Source organism: Triticum dicoccoides, chromosome 4A (assembly GCF_002162155.2).
Source record: "Triticum dicoccoides isolate Atlit2015 ecotype Zavitan chromosome 4A, WEW_v2.0, whole genome shotgun sequence".
NCBI lineage: Eukaryota > Viridiplantae > Streptophyta > Magnoliopsida > Poales > Poaceae > Triticum > Triticum dicoccoides.
In genome coordinates, this window is record NC_041386.1 from 32,891,462 (window position 1) to 32,908,426 (window position 16,965).

A 16,965-nucleotide genomic window follows, 5' to 3' on the forward strand; every position below is an offset into this window, starting at 1 on the left:
TCTTGGGCAATTAGGCCCATGTGGCGGCCCCACACTTGGGCTCAACCAAAAGGGCAGCCCGTGGAGGTTTTGGAATATTTCAGAATCTTTCAGGACCTTCCACTGGTCCTAACGTGAAGAGCACCTAAAGCAACAAGGGGAGGGAAAAGATCCACGAAAAAAATCTCAATTTGATGGGGATTTGAGGAGGTCTTGAGGTGGGAAGAGAGGGACCTTCACTATGTTCTTCACCGCCTAGGTAGGCGGCCGATTGGGGGCTGCAAGTAGAGTGGACTCCACACGCGGCCAACTGCAGGTTATTGTGTCTATGTCACGTTGCATCGCAGCCTATGGTGTCTCCTTCAGTATCGAAACGCCATGGTGTACGATATTTTTAGACAGGGTGAAACGCTATGATCCCTGGCGTTTCTTATGGTGCAACGTTGGACGGTACACGAGCGGCGACCAACACATGGGCGTTGACCATGGTGTCTCGCGTGCAACACAATGTACACGATGGATGATCACTAAAAATGGCATATCGTAAAAATGTCTTAAATTGGTGTTAATTCATTCTAATCATTTGCAAAAGGTCAAAAAAGATGTGATCTTAGTCGACTAAGATTTAACCAAGTTTTAGTCAAGTGACATAATATGCAAAAGAGAAAGAAAAAACTGAAAATAAAAATTACACGGATGCCAACGTAAATTTTATGATAGTATGGACTAACACTTAACGAAGTCGCGGTCGACCGAGACTAACAACACTGAAAAAAAATGGGACAGTTTGCACCCGTCCGCGCGGGTGAGACGAAACAAGGCAACATCCACCGTGCTTCGGTGCTTCCGTGCGGCGCCTGACAACACCAGCACTGTGCAATCCGGCCCGCCGCCCGACCCAGCCCAGCATCCACAACGCGCCGCGCGCAGGGATCGACGAACGTCGCGCGTCCGCCGGCGGGAGAGAGAAACCGGAGGACCGAGATCGGACGGGCGGCCGGAGCCAGACGAGTTTAAGCCGGCGCGCGTCGCGTTTGCTCCCCGTCACGGGAAGAGGAATGATTCGGCCGCCGCGGACCACGCAACAGTACCGCGCCCGGGCAATGACGGCCCGTCCCGTCCACCCCCCGTTGCCGCCTCGCTGTACTCCACGTGATGCCTCCCCTCCCCTCCCCCCACCTGTCACTGAGACCAAGGTTCACTCCCGCCACAGACGCGTGGGGCCGCCCCCCTCCGCCCGCTCTACTTAGTACGCGCTAACACTCGCGTACTGCTGCTAGGTCGGGAGCAGCTCATCACATCAGCGTAGTATTAGATAGCGAGCGCACGGGATGACGACGGGGGAGGACGCGGTCATGGGCGCGGCGGCGAGCTCCGAGTGCAGCAGCGGCTGCCAGTCCGGCTGGACCACCTACCTGGACGACGACACCTCCTCCTACTCCCGCGGCGGCTCCACCGCGCGGCTCCACGGCGGCAAGGGGCAGCGGTGCCGCTCGTCCTGCCGCTCCGAGGACGCGGAGGAGGACGACCTGTCCATGATCTCCGACGCCTCCTCCGGCCCGCGCCACCAGTACTCGGCCGGCTCCGACGAAGGCGCCGCCGCGCAGGCCAATGCACAGCGCGCGGAGAGGAGGCGTAGGACGGCGGAGCCTGCGGCCGCGAGGCGGCAGGGCAAGATGGCCGCCGCCGTCGCGTCGACTCTGCTCGAGGACACGGCCAGCTCGCCGGCCTTCTTCAAGCACTCCAAGGTACGTGCTTGTGCAGTCCAATCTGCGTTCCGTTCCACCGAGTTCTTCTAACACGCATTCGCCATCCAGCAGGTGATGGGCTCGCCGGAGGCCAATGGCTACGGCGGGGCGGCCGGGTCGACGATGGAGTACAGCAATGCGGCCGACTTCTCCTCCACCTTCTTCTCCCCGGCGGGCTTCGAGGTGCGCACCGACGTCAAGCCGCATTAACGTCGCATAACTAATTTCCTGCTTATACTGGCAGCTAATTCGCGTAGCATATCTTCTTCTGCCATTGCAGTCTCCCTTGAGCGGATCTCCTCTGGGCAGCTACCTGCATGCGCAGTACTCCCCTGCCCCTGCCACCAAGCCGATGCCCACACGACAGGTGACCATTCTCCCGACCTTTTTCCGTGCTCCCACGAACACAAGTAGCATTTCAGCCGTAGAAACTCAAATATTTTTGGGATTTCTGCAGCAGGCGTGCAGGGACGGGGGTGACAAGATGGAGAGGTGGTGAAGCCGGCCGTCGCTGTTGGTGCTGGCCAGGCCGTAGGGCGTTATGCGGCTGCTCTGCTCCGTTCCGTCCTCGGAAGCCGGGAGGAGACGGGCAGCTAGGAGAAGAATAGAATAGAATGAGTTTGCGTTGCGTTGCGAGAGTCTTTTTTTCATGTCTTGAGGTTGAGTTTCTTCAGATTAGTTTTGGTAGCCAGTAGCTTTTCCGCGTGTGTCCTGTGTTCACCTCACCATGGCTGCAGTGCCTGTCGTTGCTCCCCGCTTTTGAGCTGTCAGCGCAGTGGGAAACAAAAACCTGAGGGGAAAGAAAGGAAAACACGAGCGAGTGTGAGATCTTTTTTGCGCCACATGCGTCTGCTGCACTGTCATGATGGCACCCTAGCTATCTCTGAGGTTTGCAAGCGTTCAAGTCAACCTCTCCGTCCAGGCGACACCACCATCTTTGAGCCGATGAGTGGAAGCATCTACTCCTCTCTTCTCTTCTAGAACTAGTAGATATTTTGAATAGAAGGCTCAGAGCAAGCAACACGTATGATCAATGTCGACCAAGTATCGCCACCCGCTAGGCCACTAGCCCATTACCCTGTCCATCAGTCTCTAACTACAACTAGGGCGTATCGTTGTACGAGAGTGATTGTCATGCCGTTTTGCAGGGGCACTTGTAAAAACACCACACTCTACCCTCCTCTTATATAATGGATGAGGCAGATCTTTTGTTTCATAAAAGAAAGTCTCTAACTGCAAGGTAAAAAAACTGAGTAACTACAAACAACTAGGACTAAACAGCAAAGCTTAGCTAGACTAATACTACCAATCGTTCCGATTCCACGGGCGTCCACGTACTAGCACATCTCTTATTTTTGTCGTGTTTGATGGTTACAAAAGGGAGTGGCGCGCAGGGCACATCCACACGTGGGCACTCAAATTTGGATTAGGCCCCATCCAGCCAGCCGGCCAGAAGCCAAGCCAGATCTCTCGACGGGAGGAGAGAGATCGCGCAGAGCGCTTTATAGCGAGTGATTACGAGCAGCTCGTCGTCCTCGTCGACAGACTATGTGGTTCAGGGGCGCAAGATCTCTGCTGAATTCTTTATTGCAGCGAAAAACGGCATGTGCGCGGCGAGTACTCGCCCGTGTCTGACTGCGCACGGTTCCACTAGAGTGCAGTAATAACAGTAATTTATTCAAACAAACAGATTCTCTCTCTCTCTCACACACAGTTAGAGTAAAGCAAACAGAGCAGAAGGGCCGTATTGCAATATCGGTACATACTGCCGGTCAATCTCAAGCCATGGCGTGGAGGCACATCCCACTGCACAGTCTACACGTCTACACGTAGGCAATGGATCGTTGAGGCCATGAGCATCATCTCGTGGCACCAGCGCTGCGTCAGCGCCGGCGTTGCATGAGGCGGGCCAAAGCACGGGGATATCTCTCGGCTCCTGGTCCGTTCCTGCGGTACGACGGAGCATGAGAATGGCCGCCGCCCGTCGCTTTCAGAACCAGGGTGGCCGAGATGCTACCGGGTTGGGCTTTGGCGCCGTGGGGTGGGGTGGGGTGGGGCGGGACGGGACGGGGACGGACGGATGTTTCCGCAACCGGGGACGCCGACCCCGGCGGCCCGGAAAGGATGTCCGGTCAGGGCGCGGCGCCGTCGCCGTCGCCATCGCCATCGCGCGACAGCTAGGCCGGCTGTACCGCTGCCTGCTCGCGCCCGGCGCGCGATGACAGTGCGCCAGCCGGGCACGCACGCGGCGGGCGAGAGAGGCCGTCGTCTCAGACCGGGTGCTGCTGCTCTGCTCGTCGTCTCCCTCCGTACCAAGTGCCGCGCCGGGAGGGATCTGTCTGTGCCTTTGAGGCTATTGATCGTGGGGTGGAGTGCTGCTCGGCTGCGCTGACGCGCTCCGTTCGCGTCAGGCCCCCCATGGCCATGTGGCACAGCACAGCAGTACGACGAATTCCGTGGAAGTTTTGCTGGTGGCCGGTACCGTAACGTGCATGGGTCCTGTTCAAATGTGACAGACCCTGTCGTCAGGGACTTTGACGGTATGCTATTATATCCTACAGTCATGAGTCTTGGCTGTAGTAAAAGAATCAGATCCTGAAATTTTTTCAGATTAGGATCAGATTTCGGTTAAGTTTCAGAAAGGAGTCAAAAACATAAAATTTAGCCGCCGTTGGCTGGTCTTATCCAACAGTCGATGAGAGCGCTGTCATTTAACCCCGCCGATGGCAGCTGAGCTAGCCGGTGCTCGTGTCGAGGACCAAGAGGCTGCCGGCGTAACATCCACCGTAAAAACTATGCCAGCGTCTGTGTGCGCGGGTGCATGCACTCCTACAGGCTACAGTACGCACACTTTTGCAGGGATTGATGATGCATGCATGGTACGCTACGAGTCTCCCGCCAAAAAGAAAAATTACGGTGGTACGAGTATTTATACCGGAGACACGCATACCGTTGGGCGTTCAGTTTTGGAGCGCAGCAGCAGCTAGCTGGTGCTCTCGACCGGCTGGGGTCAACGTACGTACCGCACGAAAGGAAAACTGTACTCCCTGTCCCGTCATGGTGCGATGCACTGACAAGAGTCTATCCAAGCCCCAGCCGTTGCTTTCGTTCGATCAACGGCGAGAAATTCGGCTTCACGGTACACCATCCACAACACTAGCCCTGAAAACTGTCTGGCTCAAGACTCTAGGGAGAGCTTCTCACCGGAACATGAGAGGCATGCGATCCTCGTTTTCGGCAGAAAACAACGAGATCCCAGCTGCGGCATCGCATGCATGCTTTGGCTCCGAGGATTCCAATCCAAGATGGACGGACGGACGGATGATGAATCGAGAGACATTGAAGCTAATGCTTCCAGTTTACATAGTGCTACAACAACACATTGCACATCCAATGCTGTTCCCCTTGGCTCCGTCCTAGGGCAATCCTTGCGTTCACAACACCGGCCCTAAAACCCTTTAGTACAGACCGTAGAGTCTATTCCCGTCCCCTAGAAAAGGCGAGGCAAGAATGCATTGATCAAGAACACGAAGGCACAATGCTTCGGGGATAGGATATGCGTGCTGCAAAGTGCTCCACGGACAACATGCATGTCTGGCTTGCATCATGTAGCGCAAGCTTCCGCACTCCATGTCATGTCAAGTCCCAGACCCTATCCGGATCGTGGGCAGGGCAGGGAATGCAAGATCCTACTGTGTCTCTCATGCGCACTCGAGAGGCGGGCAGGCGCGCACATGCATGTGTGGTGAGCATGGACGATGGACAGAGCATGGGAGCCGCGGGACGCGAAGGATGCCTAACCGCCTCGCTCATCATCATCATGTTGTGGCGCCAGCTTTATATCTGATCTGAGGTGTGGACGGCACCGAAGCCTCCCCTGCTCCCAATCCCATTATCCGTTTCTGATGCCCACCACATGTGCGGGCCACGAAAAGGTCTCGCCGTGTCCGGAAGTGGATCCTTTAACATTAAGGAGGAAAGTCACCTAAGCTACATTGCAATCCAGTGTAAAACAAAGAAGGAAAGTCAGAGGCACCGTAGCGAATAATGTATTTATCTACTGTAGAAAGTTATGTGTGTGGTTACTGTTCATGTAAATAAATTTAAAATTAATTTTATTGCATCATAATTTTGTTTGTATGTGTTTTTTGTAAATGTATACAATAGATTTGTAATTTGCAAATTAATTCAAATTATTTTAGCCTTAATCATATGGATGTGAAGGAGGAAAGTTAAAAAATTGTAGCTTAGGTGACTTCTCTTCTTTTTTTTTTAGAAAAAAGGCGAGAGCCCGACTTTATAGATAAAGCCACCAGGCAGAGTATATGACCAACAACCGCACCCAACAAAGTATCACGCGCAGAAGATAAAGTATCATTACAAGGCCAGCGGCCTTACATGGCACGCAGGCCAGCCTAAACCAGACACCAAAAGATCATTCAGGAAGCCGTCCTCAAAGAAAGCCGAAGAAGCCCAGACGCCGTAGATTTCATCTTGGATAGCATGGCGTCGAAGGCCTGGAGATCCCCTTCTTTAGTCAATAATCTCCACTGCTGCAAGAAACCATTGGTTTTAAATAAGCAATTGACAGGATTAGCCGGAAAAATATGTTCAATCGAGAACTTATTCCTAGTAGTCCACAACGACCAGCCAATCGCAGCCCATCCAACTAAGAAGACTCTTTTAGAATGGCCAGAAAGAAGATTGACATAATGCCTCAGGTCTTCAAAGGAGGAAGGGGACCAATTTACATGTAACCAGAGTCTGATGCAACTCCACATAAGTTTAGCTAAGGAGCAGTGAAAGAAAATATGCTCGGTGTTCTCCAGTGCCCCACAAAGCACACACCTGTCGGACCCCGGCCCGTTTCTTTTCTTAATCTGATCGGCCGCCGGAAGCTTACTCCGGACAGCTTGCCAGAGAAATATCTTGATCTTAGGAGGAATTCGAGCCGACCAGACATGCTTAAACTTGACCGGGCGCCCCCCAGGGATAAGCTTGGAGTAAGCAGATTTAACCGAAAAACGCCCCGAAGAGGAGAGGGGCCACACCACGGCATCCTCTTCCTCCGAGAGCAGGGGGAAGCAAGTAGTAAGGCGCTGCCAATCTTCCAACTCTTCAGGAGAAAGAGAACGACGAAAATCCAGAACCCAACCCCTAGCCGAGAGCTCAAAGATAGAAACCTCAGTATCATCGCAATATGAAAATAGAACCGGAAAAGCAACAGCCAGCGAGGAGTCCCCGACCCACCAATCAAGCCAAAACCGCGTAGACTTACCGTTCCTAACTACAAATTTTACAAGGGACCGAAAGATCGGCCGGACTTTAACCAGTTGATGCCAAAATTGCGACCCACCCGCAGCCGGCGCGAACATAGGACTCGAGGAGGGGAAATATTTAGCTTTTAGGATAGAGAGCCAGGGTGGCAGTTCCTCAAGAGTCATGATCTTCCACCACCATTTGATCATAAGACAATTATTCATCACTCGCGTATTAATAATGCCCAGACCCCCTTTGGCCTTGGGGCGACATATAATGTCCCATCTGACCATCCTGTACTTACGTTTATTGTCCGCTGCGTTCTAATAGAAAGCACCCCTATGCTTGTCAAAACCATTATGAACCCCACTAGAGAGAAGATAGAATCCCATTAAGAACATAGGTAGCGAAGAAAGACAAGAGTTAGTAAGGGCGACCTTGCCCGCTTGCGTATTATATCGCCCTCGCCAAGGGAGAACTCTGTTGCCAACTTTGGTAACCACCGGAGCGAAGTCTTTAGCCAAAAGTTTAAGCGGGGAAATGGGGAGGCCTAGATATTTGAGAGGGTAGGATCCCAAAGAGCAGTTCAGAAGATGGGCCACCCGCTGCGCCTCTTCGTTCGAGACCCCAGTCACTACAACCTCACTCTTAGAGAAATTGATTTTAAGACCTGAGAGCGCTTCGAAACAAAGCAGAAGGAATTTCAGATTGGTGAGGCTATTATCATTAAGTTCCATCAGAATTATAGTATCATCCGCATATTGGAGATGAGAGATGCCATTAGGGATGAGATGAGAGCTCACCGGAGTGATATGACCAGCCAAGGCAGCTCGAGAGAGAATGCGAGATAGAGCATCAGCCACAAAGTTGAAGAGTAAAGGGGACGCTGGATCCCCTTGCCTGAGGCCCCTGCCATTAGCAAAAAACTGGCTAATTTGGCCATTGACAGCCACAGCCGTGTGCCCCCCAGAAACCAATTGCATCAAGCGCTGCATAACAGGCCCCTCAAAGCCCTTAGCCAAAAGAACTTGCCGAAGGAATTTCCAGCTAACCGAGTCGTAGGCCTTTTCAAAGTCAAGTTTGAGAACCACAGCCTTGGTCCCTCGCACCCGTAAGTCATGAACAATCTCATGTAAACAAAGTACCCCGTCCAAAATGAACCTCCCTTTGATGAAAGCAGACTGGAAAGGGCTAATGGTCCGATGTGCAATGGGAGATAGCCTAGTGGCCATGCCCTTTGCAGGCATCTTTGCGAAGTTGTTGATTAAAGCAATCGGCCTAAATTGAGAAATCATATCCGCACCCTTGACCTTAGGGATGAGGGAGAGAACCGCATAGTTAAGTCTAGAAATGTCAACCGATCCCAGCCATTACCCTTGGATGACAGCAGAAATTAGACCTTTTAGTTGGGGCCAGAATTGTCGAAAGAACGGAATGGAGAAACCATCAGGGCCTCAAGCCGCATTAGAATTAGCCGTCCGAATAGTATCAAAAATTTCCTCCTCAGAAGGGGGAATCAACAGAAGCTCATTATCAGCGTGAGAAATCCTATCAAGGGGAGCCCAGAAGCCCGGGGCTAGCGCGAATCCGAGGTATGGTTTAGCCGAAAGCAGGTTAGAGAAGAACCGAACTACATGACGGAGAATGACCGGCGGTTCAGAGACCCTAACACCATCAATAATGAGGCTGTTAATCAAACATCTACGCCGTCTGCCATTCGCAATGGCGAAAAAGTAAGCCGTGGGAGAATCACCCTTAAGAGTCCAATTAATCGTACCCCTTTGCTTCCAATACACTTCCTCTTGGCGATGAATAGCCAGAAGCTCCTTCTCAAGGCCATAGCGAACTTGCCACTTAGTAGCCGAGAGCCCACCGTTGTCCGCACAGGAATCGAGGGCACTAATTTGAGCACTCAACCTAGATTTGTCGCACCTCGACTCAGCAAAGTGGTTCTTGGCCCATCCTCTAAGGAACTTGCGTAGGGAGTAAGAAACATAATGCCAGTCATCCATAGGGCCAAATGAACGATGGGGGGAGGTAAGAAAGCCCAAGATCTTCTGAGCCAGCATATCAGGGAACCCTTCCACTAAAAGCCAGGACGCGTCAAATTGAAATCTTTGGCAGCCATTGGGGCAGAGACCATCGTCAAGGATGAGAGGAGCGTGATCGGACCCGACGATGGGGAGGGCCCGAAGTGAGCAGCGAGGAAAAAGGCCATCCCAAGCAGGGCAGATAAAAACTCTATCAAGTACCGAGCGAATAGGACAAGTCTGTCGGTTGGTCCAAGTGTAGCGGGCCCCAACCCTCGGGATCTCATGGATAGCCGTGTCCCTGATGAAAGCATTAAAAGCCTCGGCCCGCACCCAGGAGAAATTGACAGAACTCTTATCAGAAGGATACCGAAGCAGATTAAAATCACCCCCAATCAGGAGTGGCAGTTGGCAGGCATCAATTTTAGTAGAAATCTCATCCAAGAAAATTTGTGACAAGGAATGATCAGCCGGACCATATACTACCATAAGTTCAAGGAGGGTGTTATTGGAACGTAGGGAAACTACCATACTAGCCCAGTATATACCATGGTCGAAAGCCACAAAATCAAAGGTGACATTATTGGTGCCCAGAAGAAAGCCGCCAGACTGACCAACAGAGGCCACGAAATTCCACCTAAATCTATCAATCCCAGCAATCGCCGATAGTTCAGAAGGAGAAAAGGAGGGTTTAAGAGTCTCAACAAGCCCGATAAAATCAATTCTTTCAGCGCGCATTAAGTCCTTCAGTTGGTCTCTGCGCCCCCTAGCGCAGAACCCTCTAATGTTCCAAAACAGGGCCTTCATCTTAGAGAAAGGTTTTTAATTCTCAAGCTCGACTTGCATGGAGCCTTGCAGGTTTTAGCACGTTTCGCGCTTCTGCACCGGAGACAGCTGCCCCCTAGCAACCTCGCCCGGTTCCCCTCCGGCCACAACCAGAGGGGCATCCATCCCAGTCCCGGCCTCCTTGGCCTTGGCGATATCAGCCTGAGCACGTTCATTAGCACGAATCAACTACAACAGGGAGGAGGGAGAACCCACGCTAGCGTCTAGACATATCCCAACATCAGCTAATATCGAAAGGAGATGTTCATCGGAATGGGAGGGTAAAATAAGCCTAACAGGAGACTGAGCCAAAGGGGGGGAAGGAGATGAGGGTGAATCCACTCTTGCGAGCGGTCGAGGCAGGAGAGCGCACAGGGACCGGAGGGGCCCGACCAGGGGAAGCCGCCGCCGAAGAAGGGCCCGAAGCCGCCCCCAGGTCCGCCTCCAGACGGCGGCAGAGCCCAGCCGCCGACTGCCTGGAGTCCCCCGAGGCCCGGCTCTTCGCGGAAAACTTCTTCACCGAGGACTTCTTCCTTTTCTTGGCCGCCGAAGATCCCACTGGAGGTAGATCTTCAATGTCGGACAGCGAGGGGGAGGTGGGGCACACGGGCATGTTGGAGCACGCCCCCGACAAGGGGGTGCCCTTCGAAGCAGCCGCGGCCGCAGGACCAGCCACCGTACCAGGCACCGAGCCCTGAACCCCACCACCCGCCGGAGCCGGAGCACAGTCCTTCATCAGCTCCTGCTCAGCAGGAGAAAGCCCATCCCACGCAGACTGGGTGAATCGGGGATCCGTGCCATTCAGCGAGTCCTCAGGACCCCCCCACCCTCCCGGCTCTTGTCATCGTCACCCGAGGCCGGGGGAGGAGGGGGGGGTGGAGGAGCGACCGCACCAGGAGCACCTTCCACCCGAACTCGAAGACGAAAGCCACCAGCCGCCGGGAAGACATCAACGGAACCACGGATGCAGATCGGATCAACACACCACACACGAAGGCGAGCAGGACCCAGAACCGACAGCGAAGCAAGATCGACCTCAATAGGTTTCCCGATAAGCACCCCAAAAGCCATCAAGAAGGACGCGATGCGCAAGCTGGGAGGCACATCATCAACGAGCACCCAGACATCAGACAGAGGAGATATGGTCTTGGATCCGTTGGAAGCCGCTTTGACCGATACAACAAGTTGATTCACAGGGAGAGTGAAACTGGTACAGGAAGACATCATGCGAAGACTCTCTTTAGAGGGGAAAGTGGCGCAAACTCGAAATCAGAAAGCTGCCGGATCTGCCAGTCCCAACCCCCTTCATCCCACATATAAAGTTCATCCAAGAGGGCTTGTGAAGAGATACGCTTGTCTTGGACAGTAATGACACCCACGTTGGACAGGGAGGGAATGGGAGCAGCTGCGGGGACTTCCTTGTCCATGGCAAAAAAAGAGCAACCCGGGAGGCCAATCCTAAAATGGACGAAGGAGGGGGGCTTGATCCTACTCTGACAGTCCACCGTTAGGTGTCCATCCTCCCTACAGATGAGACAGAAAGGAGGGTTCTCGCACCGAGACTGGAAATGGCCAGGGCGATGACACGCGAAGCAGGTGAGGATGGGATTAGAAACCTGGGAGTGAGAGGAGTTACGGTTCGCACCACGAGAAGGCGGCAGAGGGAGGATGCCATCTCCAGAAGAACCACCGACGGCACCCGCGCCAGCACCACGTCCCGCCGCAGGGCCAACCGGACGCCGGGCCGGGGCCCCAGAGCCACCACGAGGAACGAAGCGGGACGGCCCGCCGCCGCCCGCCGCCGGCGCCCGCGGTGGCCCACCCATGGGAGCAAGCGAGGAAGGAGACGAGGAGGGTCCCGAAGATCCCGCCCGGCTCCCTCGCGCCGCCTGTTCCCAAGGGTCGACCACATGCACCGGAGCTGCGGGCGCCAAGGACGGAGAAGCCACCGGCCCGGAACCAGACGCACGCGGCAAAGCGGCACCCACCTCCGACCGCGAAGCCTGGAGCTTGGCGCGGAGCGACGCCTCAAACTCTAGATCCGCAGCGGCGTCGCCAGAGCCGTCCCGCCCCCGCTTGAGGCCGGAGACTGCGTCGCTGGAGGACCCACGGGAGCGGTCCATCGCCACCACCGACGAGAAGGGGAGGAGGAGGGGAGGGGGAGGCTTGGATCTGACAAAGCGGCGGATAGGGAAACGGCGCCGTCGCAGATCAGCAGCGGAGGCAGGAAACCCTAGAAAAGGGGGAACCGACCCCTTCCGGACCCATAAATAGCCGGAGCCAGCCAGGCCGGGCTCTGTCGAAAGGGCCGAAGGGGGAGGCGGACTCAACTGGGCTGGCCTAGGCCCATCAGACTCAGACACGAGGGGGGAATCAGCCATGGAATCCAGCGAAGGGGCCGACACAGGCCCACACGGCCCGTCACCGACCAGAGGGACCCGGCCCACGGACCGGGGCACCAACGCAAGACCCGATCCCAGATCTAGGGTTTGCGCCGGCACCGCCGACGACGTGGAAGGGAGGCACCTGGACGGCGACGAACCGGAGGGCACCGCCACCGAGGAGGATGAGACGGGTGAGGCCATGGCGTCCACCCCCGGGCTCACCAAAGAAGGATCCGCCGCCCAGGGAGCGGCGCGCCGGCGCCCACGGCCAACACGACGCCATCCATCCGGGCCCGCATCAAGCGCACACAGCCGGCCCCGACCCCCCGGAGCAAACTTGCGCCGACGGCCCGCCACCAATAACGGAGGCAACCCAACCACCGATGCCGAGCGAGGAGGAGGGGGAGTCTCAGGATCAGAATCGGAGCCAGAGTCGTCGGAATCAAGGGCCCAGAACTTGTTGGCCCGTGGCGCTGCCAGGGCCACCGGACAGGGAGGGGGGAACGCAGGTGGGAGGGGTTCGGGCCCCGCCGCCGGCGGATAGCCCGGAGAGGAGCACGAGGGGAGAAGGGAGCAGGGGAGCGATCTGACTTGAACGCCGGGGACGAGGGGGAACCGCAAGCCGACGGCGTCCCGCGGGGAGGGAGCGAGGGAGGGGAGGAGAGAGCCATCCCGTGCTTTCTTCTCACACGACAGCCTTTCTTCGCCGTGACTTCTCTTCTTGATGTTAGAGGATCCACTTCCGCTGTGTCCACGGCTAGCGATCGCTGTGAGGTTCTTCAGTTTGATGGCTAGAAAGGCTGGCCGGTTCACAAGGTCTCAAAACAAGTTTGCGCCTCACTATATTAATATAGCAAACACCCAATACAACCAACGACAGGATTTTGGGCTGAAAGCAAAACAAATGTCCAGACAAAAAAAGAGAAAATACAAAAAAACAAATGCCAACAATGACGGATGAACAAAACTAAGAGGCCTCGTGACCATTGCACCCACCGAAGATCTTCCACCAAGATCCTAGCCTCTGAAGCGCCGGTACCAATCAACACCTTTAAGAAGGGGCGCGACAATGACGACACTGCTGCCAAGGATTTCCCCTGGCACACGACGAGGAGAAAGGAAAGGTAGCACACCCGACGCCCACCAGGAAGGTCCGGCGGCACCCTCAAGCGCCACAGCGTTGGTGTCGGACAGACCGATAGGGATTTCTCCCGATCCCAACCATCACCACGGACGCTCCGGAGCACTCCACCATACCGCCCACCACCTTGCGCTAACACGGTTTTGAAGCCACCCATGCTGTCTCACCACGACACCGAGAAGTGAGGCCTGCACAATGAAGAAGAAGAGCCGGGACTAGGGGCAGCAGCACCGTCGGCTGCGGGAGGGCCCGACCTCCACCATCAACGACGGTAACTGACCAGACGCAACAACAGGAGCAAACCAGGCCCATGGGCCCATAGGCCTGCCTGAGCCCTGAAATGCCCGTAACGCTCCCGCCGTCGTGCTGCAGAAAGCACGCCGTCAACGTCGCCGTCCTTCCTCTTCACCGCGCAGGAGGCACGGAGGTTGCGCCGGAGCCAGTCACCACCTCCAGGTCGCGTCGGAGGCGCGTCGGCGGCCAATCCGCCGCCAAGGAGCAGCACCTCCACCATGTCGGCCGCCAGTCACCGCCTCCAGGTCGCTGGCCGCTGCCAACCGAGCTGCACCGCCATCGATCCCCTGCCCCGGAAAGGAGAACCGCGCACGGGCAAAGGAGGTGCCGCCGCTGCCAACCGAGCCGCACCGCCGCCAACCCCCTGCCCCGGGAAGGAGAACCGCACGCGGGTAAAGAAGGTGTCACGGCCACCAACACCACCCGGGCCAGATCCAGGGGCGCCCGCGGCTGGTGACCGGGGCGGGGAGGGGTGGAGGGGTGAGGGTGGAAGAGGGGGCGGAGGAAGAGTGGTTGCGCGTAGCCCCGACCACCTCTTGGGGAGACAACGCTAGGGCCGGGTTGGGCGGAGGTGGAAAATAATTGCCTGGACACGGCCTCGCCAGTTCACAAGGTCAGGATCGACCGGACACCGGCAGCTGAGCTCCCTACGAGCGCATATCTAGTAGTTTCACAAGCCAGGTAGCACCAGTAATATTAGATCTAGTATATCAGATTCAGACATTGTGCAGATCATTGATTCCTTCAAAAGATGTGCAGGTAGAACTGTTCACTGGTCTGAATAGAGTTGAGATTTTTTTGGAAAGAGGACAAGTCCCGGCCTCTGAATCAGAACGATGCATACGGCTGCATTTATCTTTGTTCTTTCTCCAGGTAGGATAGTATAATGGGCGCGTCTACTGGGCGGCCGACTGCCCAGTAGAGCGATCCAGCGGCCGGTCAAAGAAGGCAAGTATCTGTCCCTTTTATTGTCAGAAAAAAAAACAAAGGAAACAGCCACCCGTTCCTACCGTTTGGGCATGCGTTGCATGCATGCGTCTAGTGCTTGCATGCCGATGCATTAATGTTCCTCACGCTCGTCTCTTGTGCATTAATTTTTGGTTTTCAAAATTATAAAAGACGTATCTTCTAAACCGTGTGTCGAAATTCAGATCCGTTTTCACCGTTGAAACCCTCGCGACGTGCTCTTCAGAAGTAGATCCCGCATGGGGATGTTTCGACGAACTAGTCTTCCTGCCAACTAAACATCAATATGTGTGCAACTAGACTACATGTTGCGCCAACTGAGCATATGTGTGCGCCAATAGTCCTTCTGTCAACTAAACATCAATGTGTGTACAACTAGACTACATTCCCGCGCCAACTGAGCATATGTGTGTGCCAATAGTCTTGCCAACTAAATATTAATGTGTGTGCAACTAGACTATATTGCCGCGCCAACTGAGCATATATGTGTATAACTAGTCATGTCAACTAAATATCAATATGTGTGCAACTAGACTACATTGCTGCGTCAATTGTGGATATGTGTGTGCAACTAGTGTCCTGCCAACTAAACATCAATATGTAAGCAACTAGACTAAATTACAAGCCAACTGAGCATATACATGTGCAACTAGTCCTTCTAGCAACTAAACATCAATGTGTGTGCAACTAGACAACATTATAAGCCAACTAAACATTAATGTGTGTGCAAACTAGACTAAATTATAAACCAACTAATTTTAAAAAAAGTTGCACCATATAGTACTAAAGTTGCACAATGCAGTACTTTAGTTACACCATATAGCACCAAAATTGGCATCAAAAAAATTTCGTCAAAACATATCTATGCGGGATCTAGTTTTAAAGAACTCGTCGCGATGAATCCAATGGTGAAAACGGAACTGAATTCCGACGTGTGGTTTAAAAGATATGGCTTTAAAAGAATTTGAAATCCCGAAATAAAAGTACGTGGATCTGTTTTCTCTAATTGATGAGAGTAGTGTGAACAAATTTAATGCCAGCACCCACATGCGCTACAAGACAAAAAAAATACACATGTGTGTGTGTGACAGACGCGACCGCTCGGAAACACCAAAAAACGCACGGCCACTTTTTAGATTTTAGGTAGTATAATACTCCCTCCGTAAACTAATATAAAAGCGTTTAGATCACTAATAGTAACGTACTCTTAGTGATCTAAACGCTCTCATATTAGTTTACAGAGGAAGTACCTTAGGCCAACTCCATCGTGCGACCCTATCCTGTCCGTCTCCGTCCGTTTGGGGTAAAAGGGACAGACGAGACGGCCCAGCGCGCGGGTGCAAACGGACAAATGTCCGGATTCTGTTCGCTTTCGACCCATCCCCGGCCCAAACTTGCGCTCGGTTTGGGGTGAAACGGACGCCCGCGGACGGCCTCGACGCACGCCCTTGTCCCCCCCGTGGCCCGCCTGTCGGGGACACTAGCAGTCGCTCCGCTCCCAACGCTTCACTCTCTCTCCCCGCCCCGCCCCGCCGCCGGCGCCGCCGCTATTCTCCGGCCACCTCCTCACCGCGCAGCCCCCCGCCGTCCATACGAAACCACGTCTCGACATGGCCGCCATCACGCCCGCGCTTCCGCCGTAGTTTTAGTCAGAAATATGCCCTAGAGGCAATAATAAATTGGTTATTATTATATTTATATTTCCTTGTTCATGATAATCATTTATTATCCATGCTAGAATTTTATTGATGGGAAACTCAGATACATGTGTGGATACATAGACAACACCATGTCCCTAGTAAGCCTCTAGTTGACTAGCTCGTTGATCAATAGATGGTTACGGTTTCCTGACCATGGACATTGGATGTCGTTGATAACGGGATCACATCATTAGGAGAATCATGTGATGGACAAGACCCAATCCTAAGCCTAGCACAAAGATCGTGTAGTTCATATGCTAAAGCTTGTCTAATGTCAAGTATCATTTCCTTAGACCATGAGATTGTGCAACTCCCGGGTACCATAGGAGTGCTTTGGGTGTGCCAAACGTCACAACGTAACTGGGTGGCTATAAAGGTACACTACAGGTATCTCCAAAAGTGTTTGTTGGGTTGGCACGAATCGAGACTGAGATTTGTCACTCCGTGTAAACGGAGAGGTATCTCTGGGCCCACTCGGTAGGACATCATCATAATATGAACAATGTGATCAAGGAGTTGATCACGGGATGATGTGTTACGGAACGAGTAAAGAGACTTGCCGGTAACGAGATTGAACAAGGTATCGGGATACCGACGATCGAATCTCGGGCAAGTATCGTACCGCTAAACAAAGGGAAT

General features: G+C 54.0%; 1 protein-coding gene across 3 annotated transcripts; it reads left to right on the forward strand.

Annotated features, from left to right (window-relative positions):
- Window positions 1-1,269: 1,269 nt before the first annotated feature.
- On the forward strand, window positions 1,270-2,569 carry LOC119288618. 3 transcript variants are annotated; one of them, XM_037568203.1, is made up of 4 exons: window positions 1,270-1,727; window positions 1,797-1,910; window positions 2,008-2,094; window positions 2,185-2,569. In XM_037568203.1, the coding sequence occupies exons 1-4, from the start codon at window positions 1,311-1,313 to the stop codon at window positions 2,224-2,226; spliced, it is 660 nt and encodes a 219-aa protein (XP_037424100.1). In that variant the 5' UTR covers window positions 1,270-1,310; the 3' UTR covers window positions 2,227-2,569. The 3 variants fall into 3 exon arrangements, with proteins under 3 accessions (XP_037424100.1, XP_037424103.1, XP_037424101.1); XM_037568206.1 differs by having other exon boundaries at window positions 2,188-2,569; XM_037568204.1 differs by having other exon boundaries at window positions 1,800-1,910.
- Window positions 2,570-16,965: the final 14,396 nt, after the last annotated feature.